Source organism: Ascaphus truei, chromosome 11, assembly GCF_040206685.1.
Source record: "Ascaphus truei isolate aAscTru1 chromosome 11, aAscTru1.hap1, whole genome shotgun sequence".
NCBI classification, from domain to species: domain Eukaryota; kingdom Metazoa; phylum Chordata; class Amphibia; order Anura; family Ascaphidae; genus Ascaphus; species Ascaphus truei.
The window spans coordinates 6483752-6499476 of record NC_134493.1 but is presented as its reverse complement, the minus strand read 5'-3'; the positions used below and the strand labels follow the sequence as shown (position 1 = coordinate 6499476).

General features: G+C 44.1%; 1 protein-coding gene across 1 annotated transcript in view; it reads left to right on the top strand.

Moving 5' to 3' along the window:
* Positions 1 to 15725, top strand: part of PGAP6 (post-GPI attachment to proteins 6) — a 172843-nt gene that overhangs the window by 21433 nt on the left and 135685 nt on the right. The window contains exon 2 of the mRNA XM_075565213.1: positions 4985 to 5162. Coding sequence (XP_075421328.1) covers positions 4985 to 5162 — 178 coding nt within the window. The remainder of the gene's footprint in view (positions 1 to 4984; positions 5163 to 15725) is intronic.

The following is a 15725-nucleotide window of genomic DNA, read 5'->3' as shown; positions in this document are numbered from 1 at the left end:
TTAGGATAGTTCTGAGGACACCCTACTCCTAGGGTTCCATATACTAGACATTTGTTACTGTGCCGGTGTGTGTGTGTATGTATTTCTTTATTTATATAGCACCATAAATGTACATAGCGCTTCACAGCAGTAATACACGTGACAATCATATAAATAACAAGTTCTATAAATAACACAAGGGAGAAGTGCTTTAGACATCTAAAAGTAACATTTAGGAAAAGGAGTCTCTTAAGAGCTTACAATCTAATTTGTTGGTAGGAAGAACGTACAGAGACCGTAGGAGGGCGTTCTGGTAAGTGTGTCTGTAAGGGGCCAAGGTTCATGTATGAGGTGTTAATTATCAGCCATAGAAATACACTACTCCATATGTTTCCTTAAGCAGGTGGGTCTTAAAGGTGGACAGAGAGGGTGCTAGTCGGATATTTTGGGGAAAGGGCATTCCAGAGGTCTGGGTCAGTCAGTGAGAGGTTTAAGGCAGGAGAGGGCTTTAGATATAAAAGGGGTAGAGCGAAGATATCCTTTAGCAAAACGTAAGAATCGGGATGGTGTATAGCGAGAAATTAGGGCTGAGATGTAAGGAGGAGCAGAAAAGTGTAAAGCTTTAAAATTGAGGAGGTAAATTGAGTGTGAGATGCGGGATTTGATAGGAAGCCAGGAGAGGGATTTCAGCAGGGGAGAACTGAGACAGATTTCGGAATTAGTAGAGTGATTCTGGCAGCAGCTTTAGGATAGATTGTAGGGGAGACAGGTGAGAGGCAGGAAGGCCGGACTTCAGGAGGTTACAGTAGTCGATGGGGGAGAATGAGGGTCTGGGTCGAGGTTTTTGCAGTCGAGCCACAGAGGAAAGGTCGTATCTTGGTAATATTGTGGAAGAAAAAGCGACCGGTTTTCGCTACCTCTTGAATGTGAGAGGAGAATGTGAGAGAGGAGTCGAGTGTGACCCCTAGGCAGCGTGCTTGGGCTACTGGGGGAATTACACTACTTCGAACAGTAATGTGGAAGGTGGTAGAAGGGCCAGGTTTGGGAGGAAGTATGAGGAGCTCTGTTTTTGCCATGTTAAGTTTAAGTTGGCGGAGGGCCATCGAGGATGAAATAGCAGAGAGACATTCAGAAACTTTAGTCTGAACAGCAGGTGTAAGGTCAGGGGTAGAAAAGTAAATTTGTGTGTCCTCACAGAGATGTGATTAGGTCACCTAGAGAGAGTGTGTACAGTGAAAAGAGAAGAGGTCCCAGGACAGAGCCCTGGGCTACCCCCACAGAGAGATCGATGAAGGAGTTGTTTGCAAGAGACACTGAAAGTACGATGGAAGAGGTACAGTAAGAGGAGATCCAGGATAGAGCTTTTGTTACGATTACCAAGAGTATGGAGAATGTGAAGGAGAAGAGGGTGGTACACAGTATCAAATGCTGCAGAGAGGTCGAGTAATATGAGCAGAGTGTAATGACATCTTTCTTTGGCAGCATGGAGGTCGTTGGTTATTTTAGTGAGGGTTGTTTCAGTGGAGTGAGCAGTACGGAAGACAGATTGTAGAGGGTCTAGGAGAGAATAGGTGTTGAGAAAGTGGAGCAAGCGAGAGAATACAAGACGTTAAAGGAGTTTGGAGGCAAAAGGCAGGAGGGAGACAGGTCGATAGTTAGAAAGACAGGTAGGGTCAAGCTTGCTGTTTTTGAGTAATGGTATGACTGTTGCATGTTTGAAGGAGGAGGGAAAGGTACCAGAGTAGATGGAGGTGTTAAAAATGTGTGTGGGCATAGGGATTATAGTAGGAGCAAGAGGTTTTAGGAGATGGTAGGGAATGGGGTCAAGTATTGGTTGGGACTGTATTTATCATATTCTGTTACAGCCATACATTTTATACGAAGGTGGCATATTCCTACCACCACACACTGATCCTTACAGGGACAAAAGCCCTAAGTGTGTTTTATATAATACCGATCTACATTTCATTTGGAGAGTATATACTATTTTGTTATCCTGGGTCTCTACCCCACGGAGGATTTTAATATTGTTCACTATATATAGTTCACTTTATTGTTCTATTGATGTGATTTGAAATTTTATTTGAATTTTTATGGTCCCATGTGGACACCTTTTGGATGCGTCAGTCAGTTATCAGCGTCATGGTCATTTTTGACTGCCTTGTGGAGATATTGAAATCTCATGGACATACATGGTCCTTTATTTTATTCCACAGTGAGTGCATTTTTGTAGGACCTTTTGGTCCCTCTGGGGCCACGTTTTGTGTATATACAGCAAAACCCCGTTATAGCGCGACCCACTGAGCATGGCTCCCGAATTGAAAGCCTAATTTTGCCATCTTACCTGCATCTCAAATCCTCCATTTTGCCGCCTTTCGCTCTCCTCTTCCAGCTGTCCTGTCCACGTGCTCATCTCTCTCTCCTCTTCCTGCTGTCCACGTGCTCATCTCTCTCTCTGCCCTCGCGTTTTTTTTTTTTTTTCAAACATTCAATTCAATGCTTTATTGACTACCAGACACAGACACAAATAAACAGTAATACATTTTGTACAAAACACATGCATGGATTGAACTCGGGACCTTCTGATACCAATGCCTTGCCTCTTACCTCTACACCATAGGCTTGGTGTGACTAAACATAACCTATAAATATATTTATCCTCTACAACACAGTGCCACAGGTTACATGTCAATGTTAAATCTTAAGTCTATTTCTAGCTGTCTATGACATCACACAGCTCCTGTGGTCTAGTGGTAGAACTCTTGCCAACATATGAAAGGGTCCTGGGTTCAATTCCTGTATGAAATGGTATAATTAACTTTTTTAATAAATTATTATTTTAATTATATTGTATAATTTATAAATATATAATTCTTTATTATTCTTTATTAAGTAATAATTATTCATTAATCAATAATGATGTATTAATAATAATTCATTATTAATCATTCTTTATGATTAGTTATGTATTATTAATAAGTATGATTATTAATTATTATTAACAGTTAATTAACTAATTAATAATTAATTAATAATTATGTATTAAGTATTAGTAATAATTATTTATTAATAATTATTAATTAATAATACTATTATTATTAATTATATTATGATTAATAAGTATGATTATTAATTATCATTAGCAATTAATAATTTTTACTAATTAATAAGATTTAACATTGACATGTACCTTGTGTTGTAGAGGATAAATATATTTATAGGTTATGTCTTGTCACACCAAGCCTATGGTGTAGAGGTAAGAGGCAAGGCATTGGTATCAGAAGGTCCCGAGTTCAATCCCTGCATGTGTTTTGTACAAAATGTATTACTGTTTATTTGTGTCTGTGTCTGGTAGTCAATAAAGCATTGAATTGAATGTATGAAAAAAACAATGGCACACGACGGCAAGACAGCAGAGAGATGAGCAGAGCAGAGAGATATGAGCACGTGGACAGCAGGAAGAGGAGAGCACTGGTAAGGCGGCAAAATTGAGGAGATTTAAATCTGTAATGAGGAAGCTCGCTGATGCCGGTGAAATTTTAACGCGACCCCGGTTGTAACGCGGTCTTGGGGTTGTGGACCCCAAGGACCGCGTTATAACGGGGTTTAGCTGTACTGTATTACTGATATTTCCTGCTTGCACCCTGTTCATAATACTATTTACATTTATTATTAGTACAGCTCAACCCCGTTATAACGCGATCCGTTACAACGCGGATCCGCTTATAACGCGATGCAAGCGAGGCTCCCAATTTTCATATTTATGAATACTTTACAACACGATTATTGGTATCTTAAATACTTTATTGTACAATGCATAAAATTCCTAACGCGATCCGCTTTTAACGCGATGTGATTCTTTGGACCCCAAGCACACCGTTATAAAGGGGTTGAGCTGTAATAGGTTGAGCGGTCAGGTCACCATATGTGATTCGTATATATTAAGGATAAATAAATCTAAAGAAAAACACATTCTTTATAATCTGCCACTTTGGTGTGGGGTTTTCCTGGTTGGACCTAAATGTATAGTGGATGTTGCCTATTACAAAATCTTTATTTTGTCCTAGTCCCAAAGAGTAATGGATATCTTGCAATCACGGTTTGTGTTCTTTAACCCATTTTTAGAATCTAAACATCATACCGGTCAAAGTCTGATATAATTCTTTTTAGGAGAAAAATCCTCCTATAGTATCTTTAAACAATGGAGTTTCTTAATTCAAGCCTAGCACAGAGATGAAAAGATAGCTGGAATGTTTAGGGATTAGTGTAACAAAAGTTGCTAGGCAGCATCTAGATCTTACTGAGGTAGAGCTAGCTATTATTTTCAAATAAAACGGTGAGGATACTTTTACCTCCCTATAATGGATTTATGGTTTGGGGCCAGTTGTATTATAGCCTGAATAGCTTAATTTAGTTTCCCTGTATGGAGTGCAGCATGCTGCTTCGCCACTATTGCTGCCCCTTCGATCTCCGACAACATGGAGACTGACGTCAAATGTTTGATTACACACCCGATGCATGTGCTGCTGATACACACCTTCTTCCGGAAGGTGTGTGTGTGTCGTGTGTGTGTGTGTCGTGTGTGTGTGTGTGTGTGTGTGTGTGTGTGTGTGTGCTTTTTCTTGTATTACTTACAATCAATTTTTTGGTGCTTTTATTCACTGAGCCACTACACAAGAAGGAAAGTTATTTTATAACTACAAAAAAAACATAAACACAATGCAAGTCTGTGTACAGTACAACCTAATTCCTAACGTTGTACCCCCTGTAATCACAATTTGAATATGTAGGGCAATATTTACTAAACTGTGCTACTCCATAAATGAATGTGCTTTAAAAGTGTCTTCCAGCTCAGGTGTCTTAGTAAATATGGAACATAGTTTGATTGATACAGACTGAAATACAACTTATATCATAGGAATGGATGCCAAGCTTATGATGTACACAGCATTTAATGTTTTGGTTTTCCCTGGAAGTTTTAAACTTTTTTTTTTTCCTTTTATAGATCTGATCCACGTATCGGAGTTCTTCTCCCAGACTCCACAGCAGCTTTCATTTTATAACTGGTATGGAAATGTTAGGCTATTTCACTTCCATGTGCCCATGGACACTGTTCTCCTCAGATGGCTTTTACAGGCCTCTCGGGGGAAAGGACCAGAGTGTCAGAACGTGGAAATTACTATGTAAGTATTTTCTCGTTTATTTTTTCTTGGGTTTCCAATAAAATCATAGAAGTTGCGTATTTATGGTTTGGGACCAGTTGCATTATAGCCTGAATAGCTTAATTTAGTTTCCCTGTATGGAGTGCAGCATGCTCCATCTCCACTATTGCTGCCCCCTTCGATCTCCAACAACATGGAGAATGGCGTCAAATGTTGGATTATGCACCCGATGCATGTGTTGCTGATACACACCTTCTTCCGTAAGAGTTGCATCCTCTGGCACTTACATTTTTGATTTTTTAGTGAATACCGAAATACCAGTGCAAAAAATGACTCCTGACAAGATACTTTTTCAGCATTTTATTTATCCACAAATTATTCAATAGCCATGTGTGAAAAAGTACCTGGTGGTGCCCCTTTGAGCATCAATGACTTCAACTAAGCGTTTCCTGAAACTGCTGGTCAGTCTCTCACATCGGTTTGGAGGAATTTTGGCCCATTCCTCCTTACAGAACTGTTTTAACTCTGACATTTGAGGCCCTGCTTGCATGGACAGCTCGCTTCAGGTCCTGCCACAACATTTCAATGGGTTTTTAGGTCCGGACTTTGACTAGGTAATCCTAAATCGCTGAGTTTTTTCTTCTTCAGCCATTCTTTTGTAGATCTGCTTGTATGTTATGTATCATTGCCTTGATGCATGACCCACTTTCGGTTAAGTTTCAGCTCACAGGCGAATGACCTGAAATTCTCCTCTAGAAATTTCTGATTATAATGCAGAATTCATGATTGTGTCAATGATGTAACAACAAAAAGGCGAACTTGCTCAGCCTCCTAATGAGAAATTAAGATGCAGGGTGCACTAGGGGAAGGGTATATAGAAAAAAAAGAGCAAGCCTAGCCCCCCCAGAGAAGGGCAGTAGGCTAGGGACTGAAGACCCCTAATAGCGTGCACTCGCTATGCAGAAGGAGGAGTATGGTAAATATTTATTTGTTTTGAGAACGTCCCTGTCAATAATTGGTGATACCAGATAGTGAGTATGTAATAATTAAAATTACATTTAATGAGTCCGTGGACTGATATAAAATATAAGGGGGCACATATATAAGGCACAAAAATGAACAGTGAATGGAAGATCCAGCTAGTAGTTAGAATGCAAAAATAGGCTGGTAACTATATATTGCTAAAACAGACAACTGTCCCAACTGAAACAATCACCATAAGTGATTGGTTATTATCTAATGCCGTTGGCTGTGTGCAATTGTGTGGTGGCAAAGTAATATGCAACAACTGGCACAGTGAAATGAGAAGACACACAGAACTGAATCATACAATGGAAAGCATACAGACTGTATGGCTCTTGTGAGGACAAATTGCTCCCCCTGGTGGTGGAAAATCCCGGAATCCGCTGTCCTGCAGGAGATCAGCTGGTAGTAACAGCTATGCTGCTAGATTCCAAAGCTGAAACCTAAGCGGCTAGCAGGTAAGTGAAAGATGCAGGCAACAGGGGAACTGACAAACAAGGTAACACTTAGGCCAACAGCAGAATCGTATTTAAAATGTGCAAAGACGTCTCAAAATTGTCACAGGGTTGTGTTAGGGAGACAGGACCGTCACACAAATAGTAGTCGGAAGATGGATATCATTCTAAAGAGTCCCTAGCCTGCTCCTCTTCTCTGGGAGGTCTAGGGTTGCAGGGTCACCTTTTTTGCTGTTACAAGTATCCAGAAGTTGGTTGACCTCACTATTTATAAACCCAGCTTACCCCATCATAATTGTCATTTTATTATATCTAGTCTCCTTTCAAATAAAACAGATTTCAGTGTCTGGCAGACTGAGGCGCAGACATCTTGGTCACAGAGTCTTGCTTCCATTTCCTTATTCTATGGTTCATCTCCTTTACCCTCATCCTCCCTCCCTCTCTTCCCCCCCTCCCCTCCCCCATCCTGACGATAGGGATTCACACAAGTAATGAATAATAACTGATTAGTATATAAAATTAATTATTTGACAAATTGAAGTACAGCTGAACCCCGTTATAACAGTCCTCGGGGTCCACCCAATACGGCCGCATTATAACCGGGATCGCGATGAAAAAAAAAAAAAGACTGCCGCGATCAAGGATTCCGCGTCCACCGGAAGGGGAAAACTGGGATACCTCTCCCAGCTCTCCCTGAATCCGGCGTCGCAGCGGCAGCCTCACGCACCACTTACCCGGCATCTGCAGCAGCAGCTGATCCGCGTGCTGTGCAGAGAAGCTGTGAGCAAACGGGATGAGGGATCAGGATGCACGATATGTCAAAACAAACAATAAAACAAAATATAGTGTAATATTGTCTTGGTAACCACTGGTCATAACCATTAAAAAACTTCAAAGGTTATACTCACGTGTGAGTTAAAAGAGCATATCGCACATAAAGTTACAGTGTGCAGGAAACGGGTCTGACTGGTAACCGGTTTAACCCTTGATTGAAGAGCTGGGTGGGTGTGCTGGAGTAGAAGACAGGGGACACACCATAGCGCAGACTACATACAATGATTTTAATAATAATTGAAATCTATAAAATTCACCCTCACATGGTACACATGTAAAATAAGCAGTATAAAAGAATCTTGGAGCGGTGACGTTCTCACCACCTCCCCTCTCAAACGAATCCACACTGAGTGGACACACGTGATGAGCGAGTGCTGCTTTCTATTGCGGCTGTTGGAAACTGCAACTACACTCTTCCGGGTCCCCTCAGTGTACCTCTGCGGCTCCTCCTGGATTCTTTGCGTTTCTATGCCAGATAGCTCCGTCAGGAATCCTAACACACCCTGCAAATGCTAGCCCTAATATAGCTAACATAACAGTCCCATTGGTTGCTGGTCATCGTTCTTACTGCATATGGCTGGGGCCATAGAGGGGGTAGCAGGGCTGAGGCGCCGTGACGTTAAACGCTGCTCCGCGCTGATTGGATGTTTTCACCCGACAGCGCTCTGAAAAACAGCTTGGCTGTCGGTTGAAAAATCCAGCGCCTCAGCACGCCTGCGGACGCTCGCATTAGCCCCCTCTAAAGACATCCTCATGGAGGATGCAGGGGCTCAGCGCGGAGCGTCCGCACGGCTCAGCGTGGCCTCCCCTGCTATGGACTCGGCCTAAGATTGGTTGTGGTGTGGAAAAAAACATACTTCAATCATAACACGTTCTCTACGATATTAAGCCAATCAGAGAATCTCTGACCTAAGCAACCAATGATAACCCTATCACAGGAAAAACATTAATTTAACATTGACCCTGAGAATTAGAAAACGCTGGATACATTTCTGCGCATCTAGATGTCTGACCATATCGCATACTCATAAAATAAAATTGCTATAGTTATACAATAACACAACACCAGTATTGCAGTGGGTTATATATAAATAACCAGACCAAAGCCAAAACAATTGTGAATATACAATCAGTTAATGCAGCATTAACATTCTATATAAAAAACTTTTAAATTAAATATATTTCATACAATAAAAATAAGAGAAATATATCTACAGTACAATAACAATTGTTACGCTCTCAATTCTAAAATACTATAATAAACACTGCACAGATATATTGATTTCTGAATCACTTCTTATAGAAATATAATGCAATTCTTAAGAGACTATACCTAATTGTAAACTATTCTCATCTCATCTAATACATTCATAATAATCCTATGAGGTGGTAGTTGTTCCACCTCGTGTAAGATGTTAGTTGACATGTAAAAACAGGAAAAACATAAGAAGGAGTTAGTGCACACTCCAATAATATATACAAAAACCTTATAAAAATAATAATGCTAAAATGAACATAGATCACTGTTGCAAAACTCATTAATCGTGCATTGATGATAATAAAATCAAATGGAATTCAGTAAAACAAACAAACCCTGGCATCTGCAAAGTGGATAGAATGTAGATAAAAATAAATACAATATTAGACTATAATAACATTTGGGTCAGAAACTACCAATTTGATCTAAAAGATTGCAACAGCTAATCTGGTCCCTTAGTGCATATAGAAAAAAAAAAAGAAGTACCGGATATGGTACTGTGACTACACCGGAAACACTCCCAAATCTACTGTATATCTGAATTCCATCCCTTATGGGATCTGAGTCTTCATCTTGTGGATCCAAAAGGTCTCATTTCTGGTCAGATACACATCTCTACTGCCTCCTCCAATTCTTCTTCACATGCTCAATCCCTTTGTATGTTAGACCAGTTATATCTGATTGATGGAACAGCTGAAAATGTCTCGACACACTCACTGAGTGGCCAATTTACGTTTAAGATTGCCTAAATGCTCTTGAATCCTAACCTTTAGCGGCCTTGTGGTGCCTATGTATTGTAGACCACAAGGACATTCTAATAGATATACAACATGATCCGTCATACATGTTAAGTGACTCTCGATGCTGAAAGTTTCTCCAGTTGTGTTAGACTTAAATTGTTTTTTAACATTTGACTTTTTTTTACATGTCTTACAGGCTAAACAACCAAAAAATCATTTTAATGGGTTTAACCAGTTCTCTTTAGTAGAGTCAATCTTGGCAAGGTGCCAAGGTGTTCTTCGAATGTTTTGATTTTCTAAAAATGGCCCCTGGCATTTCTGGAACTGAATTCTTTAGCATTGGGTCACTTTTGACAATGTGCCAGTGCCTCCTCCAGGATTTGTTTTATTTTTTATGCATCCTTGTTATAGTTTGTATTAAATTACCATTCCAGATTCTTTTTAGTAGTCTCATTTGTACTTTTAAGTCTAGCCTGAAGTAGATCCTTTCAGTCCAATCTGTTTTTGTTTTATCTGTTTATATTCACGTTCCAGAAATCTTTTAGTTAGAAATTCTGACTGGGACTCAAACTCTCTCGTCTCTGTGCAATTCCTCTTGAGTCTCCGGTTACTGGCCGTATGGAACATTTTTAACCCAGCTAGGGCGATGGCAGCTTGATTTAAGTCTAAAATTATTAGTGTCCCCGGGGTTTTAAAAAAAAAAAAGTCTTACTCTTAAGTTCACTGTTCTCAACAAAAATAGTTAAATCCAAAAAGTCTACAGATGTCATACTTGATTGGAAGGCACATGTGGTGCGTGCATGCGTAATGTTGAGGCGTGAAAACTTTGCTGTGGCCCAGAATTTTTAAAATGCTCAGGGAAGATGCCTCTTGCTCCTTGATAAAGTACACCACTGTACGAAACGTGTAGGAGAGCTGTGTAACGCCTATTTTTAACCATGCTTCAATAAAGAGAATTTTTGGACCCTTCTCCCTTAGCTGTGCACTGCTTCTCTCAATTTTCTTATACAAAAGAAAAGACTGAAAGAGGGGTACCCCTGCTCAGCTAATTGATGTTTATGGGTAGAGGGGGTATAAGGTATACTGAAACAAGACCAGTAAACCCAGTTATGGGCACTTAATCTCCCTAATGAATATATTGTAACATCTAAAAAACACAATTTATTCACATAATCATATAAAGGGTATTAAAATATAACAGTGACGCAGAATAAATCCCTATGATAACACTATGGTAAGTGTTGGGATAATTTGTATATATAAGTGGAGTTCCGGACTGTAGATAAAAGTCCAGACTCCCTGGGCTATAGTGCCCAACAACAATAGAGTTTAGTATCTCTAGTTAATAATATAGGTTTTGTGGACTATATGATGAACGGTTCTGATGCGAAGGTGATGGTTCCCCTTATGGTGTAGTCTTTAGGTTAATAATATGCTAGGTGGTCTGTAGAATCAATGAATAGTTCTTCTTCTCTGTGGGTGATACCAGCTCTAGTAAATGACAGCTTGGATTAGAGTCAGTAGGGGTCAATGCCATGGAGAAGGCTAGAGCTGGAAAAACCTGTTTGGGGGGGGGATGGCTAGGCAGATTCCGAGCATTAGGGATAGAGATGCTAAGTAAGCATTGCCAATTAAGGTCAGGTCCCTGCGCGATATGACGTGCATGCCACATACACCACAGCACAGCCCTCTATGAGGCAGGCCCCAGTATGACAGTGAAGCAATCCCTCCAGCCAATTAGGCGAGGGAAGCCCATGACCAGGGGGCAAGCCCCCTCCCCCCTCACCTCGCTAGGATCTATGGATCGCCGTCGCGACCCCTGAGGGGGGGGGGGGGAGCAGGCCAAGGGAGGCTTCAAAAGAGGCGAAATCGGACGTCCCTCTCCTCCCTGCAGGTTAAATTAAGGTAAGGCCCCGAAAGGGGGGTCAATCCTGGGCACTCCCCCCTCCTGTAGAGCCGCGATTTTGAATCGGCGGTGAGGGGGGAGGCGGGATGCAGGGAGGAGAGGGACCCGTAGTGTAGCGGCCCGTCCCCATCCTCCATCTGCGGCGCGCAGCATGGAGCTGGGGGGGTCGGACTTAATCCGGTGCCACGAGGGGGGTCGGCGGCTGCAGGCGGGGAGGGGTGGTCTCGGGGGACAGAGGGGGGCTGGCGGGCAGAAGGGACCTGACGGGTTTTTTCCCGCTTCTTCCCGTGGGGGTGGGGTCTACCTGCTCCCGCAGCGTTGTGCGGGCGGGTGCCTCCATCTGCATAGCCCCGCGGCGGCTGCCATGGGTAGGGGCACCCCGGCGGGGAGGGGCAGAAGGATGCTGGTTGCGGGGAGAGGGGGTCCGGCCGAGGCACGCGTGTGTCCCATGCGGGTGGCTGCTCGCGGCCGGCTCGTGGGCTGGGGCGCAGTCCCACGTGGTGCGGGCCTTCCGTCTCCCGATGGGGAGTGTAGCGCGGGCAGAGGCCCCTCCTACCCCTCCCCCCCCTTTCGTTAGTGGTCTCGGGGCAGGGGGGTTATGGTGGACCGGTCAGCCATGCGGCTAGAGATGCGGCTGCTCCCGCGGCTCCCCCCCCCCCCACACCTGTGGGGTCGTTAAAATGTATGTTTGAGGAGGGCTGTACAGGGGGGGCCGGCCGGGATAAATCTATAATAAATAAATAACGTGGTATGGGTATATGTGTGTGTGGTATGGGTGTATATATATATATGTGTGTGGTATGGGTATATATGTATATGTGCGTGGATATACGTATAGGTATTTATGTGTGTTATGTGCAGGTATGTGGGTGTGTATGTTCATGTGTATATGGGTATTCATGTATACGTAGGTGGAGATATACGCATGTATAGGCTAGCGCAGCCGTTCTTAGTGGTTGCGGCCCTAGGCCATGGGTATCGCTGCATACCGCATTCGTGGTGATAACAGGCTGTATGTGGGGAATAAAGTGTATACACCTCAGTTTGGTTACAATGCGTTGTATTCGGGGTATAAGGCATGTAAGATTCGAAGTACAATTTGCTATAATTGGGTTACACGGTGTATATAGTGTATGTACTGTAGTCATGGTTACGTGCTGTAGTTGGATTACATGGTATATATACTGCATTCGAGGGTACAATGCGCTGCATTTGGGGTGCAAGGCGTGTATATACTGCATTCATGGCTACGCGCTGTATTTGGATTATAGGGGACGTATATATACTGCACTCGAAGTTACAATGTGCTGTAATGGGGGTACATGGTGCATATAGTGTGTATACTGCACTCGTAGTTACGTTCGGTATTATAGGGTGTGTACATGTGCTGCGTTCGGCGTTACAATGTGCTGTAATTGGGTTACATGGCGTATATGGCGTATATACTGCATTCGGGGTTACGTGCTGTATTTGGGTTATATGGTGTATACATGCGGCATTCAGTGTTATAATGTGCTTTAATTGGGTTACAGGGGTATATACGGTACCGCAGTCGTGGTTGCGTGCAGTATTTGGTTTATATGGTATATATATAGACTGCATTAGAGGTTACGTGTGGATATATACTGCGTTATACGTGCGGTATTTGGACTATATGGTGTTTAGAGACTGCATTCATGGTTATCTGCGGTCTCAAAGGATACAGTGTATATACTGCGTTCATGGTTACGTGCTGGGTTCAGAATATAAAGTTTATATACCACAGGCGTGGTTACATGACGGGTTTGGATTATATGGTGTATATACTGCATGCGTGGTTACGGGCCGTTTTGTGGAGCATATGGTGTGCGTGTACACTGCCTTTGGGGGTCATCTGCTGTATTGGTCCAGCGTTACATACTACATCCAAGATTAGGTGGGGTATACGGTAGGTATATACTGCATTCAGGGTATAACGCATGTAGGGGTTAATCTCAATTCCTCTTCAGCGCTTGTCCTGGTATGGTATGGGTAATCCCACTTCCTGTTCAGCTATTGTCCCTACTATTGTAGGGGTAATCCCACTTCCTGTTCAGCACATGGCCCTACTATTGGACGGGCAACCCCACTTCCGGTTCAGTACATGGCCCTACTATTGGATGGGCAACCCCACTTCCGGTTCAGCACATGGCCCTGCTATTGTATGGGTAAACCCACTTCCTGTTCAGTGCATGGCCCGGCTATTGTAGGGGTAAACCCACTTCCCTTTCAGCGCATGGCCCTGGTATGGTATGGGTAATCCCGCGCCCTGTTCAGCACATGGCCGCATGGCCCTGGTATGGGATGGGTAATCCCACTTCCTGTTCAGCGCATGGCCAGGGATGGTGCAGGTAATCCCACTTCCTGTCAGGGCATGGCCCATGTATGGTACCAGAATCCCACTTCCTATTCAGCGCATGGCCCGTTGAGCGGACAAGGTCGACACGGTCCAGCATGCGAGGACGCGTGGCCCTCATCAAGTGATGAGGGCGCCCCCAGCCAGGTTGAGCGCCACGGTAAATGCGCGCGTGCTTATATGGGCACACGTCAATGCGCGCGTGTGTATATGGGCACATGTAGATGCGCGCGTGTGTATATGGGCACACGTAAATGCACGCGTGAGTATATGGGCACACGTAAATGCGCGCGTGTGTAGATGGGCACAAGTAAATGCGCGCGTGTGTATATGGGCACACGTAAATGCGCGCGTGTGTATATGGGCACACGTAAACGCGCACGTGTGTATATGGGCACATGGGCGGATTGAGGCGGCAACCAAGGCACCACGCGCGGGGCTGTTAGTAGCTGCGATACAAAAGATAGGGCGATGGAAGTCTAACAGATACCGGTCCTATATCAGGCCCGCATTATCTGAGATTTAGCGTGCTTCGATAAACCCCCTCATCCCCTTTATGCCTTCACAGACGCTTATACACTGGACAGAGAAGCGGGCCTTCAAACGCTCATGCAGGGCAAACCTCGGGTTTCAAACGGAGCGGGCAGATGTGTTATGGGGAGGATGTAGGGGGCCGCGGTGGGCGCAGTTGCTCCTGCGGCTAATGGTGATGGGTAGGGATAGGAGGGCTCTGCAGATCCTGCTCCTCCACGTCGGGGGCAACGAGCTGGCCGCTCGACGCGACTTCGAGCTGGTTAATTAAAAAAAAAAAAACACCTAGCCCTCATACTCGCCCGTTGGCCAGGAGTACAGATCGTTTGGGAGGACAGAGTGGGCAGGATAGTTTGGAGGGGTGCGAGCGACCGAGCGCGGGTCAAAATATTGAACAAGATGGCGGGATAGTTCGTGACGCAGTGTGGGGGATGGCAGATCACCCATCCCGAGTCCGACTACAAGTCAATCGGCCTGTTCCGGGCCGACGGCACAAACTTATCCGAAATAGGGGTGGACTTGTTCAACAATGATTTGCAGGAGGGGTTGGAGAAGGTCCTAGCGGTGTTGGCGGCACGGTCTAATTTAAGGAGGTTTAAATAGAGCCGTGAGTGGCGGCAGTTCGGGGGTAAGTGCTTGTCCTTGCCAGATGGGCTCGGGGCGGGCGTCGCCCGGGGGTAGGAGCGAATGGGCGGGGTCAAGCGAACGTGACACCCGGGAACCCACTCGTGACAACGGCCGGCTCTTCAGGGGTCGGCCGGGTACGGGTGCAGCAGGCCAAGGCCTGGCTGACCCTCTGACCCCACTCTGGCATGAACTAGCGCTTACTCCAGTATTATGATTGTTAATAAACAAAGCCGCGGCCTTTTATACCTCCGAAACTGAGTCTATCATTACTTGTCTGTTTATATTTGGGTACCGGTTCCAAGTGGGAGGGGGAGGGGGTCCCTCGCAGCCTCCCTGGTCAAGGGGTTAACCAGGCTCACTAATAAAGGTTCAGCCCACGTGGTTACCCCTGATCCTTGTGTTGGGGTAATAGTGTGTCAGCTCTTGGACCCAGATGTCCTAACTGCATTACTGTGACCTGTGCAAATTATACGACATTAAAGATTTATGTGTGTTTCACCTTTCCTGCGGTGCTGGGACCTGGAGATTTCTAGGCTGTAAGTTTGTTTAGAGTGGGTTTTCCAGAGAAAGTCTTTGCAAAATGTATCTATGTATCGGGGTTCCAGAGTTATGGGATAATCCGGGAATCGATTGAGATTCTCTGATACAGCCAAGCACATTGCTCCGGGCAAACTCTGACTCTGAAAACGCTATTGCGAATCACCGCCAGGATTCCTGCTGCAGCATCTGCCAGATATGGTAAATGGGCATGAAGAGGTTAATGTATACCTGCAATCCATACACGGGGTCCCGAGTATAAAGAGAGGTGCCCAGGTACTCTGAAACCTGGTATAGGG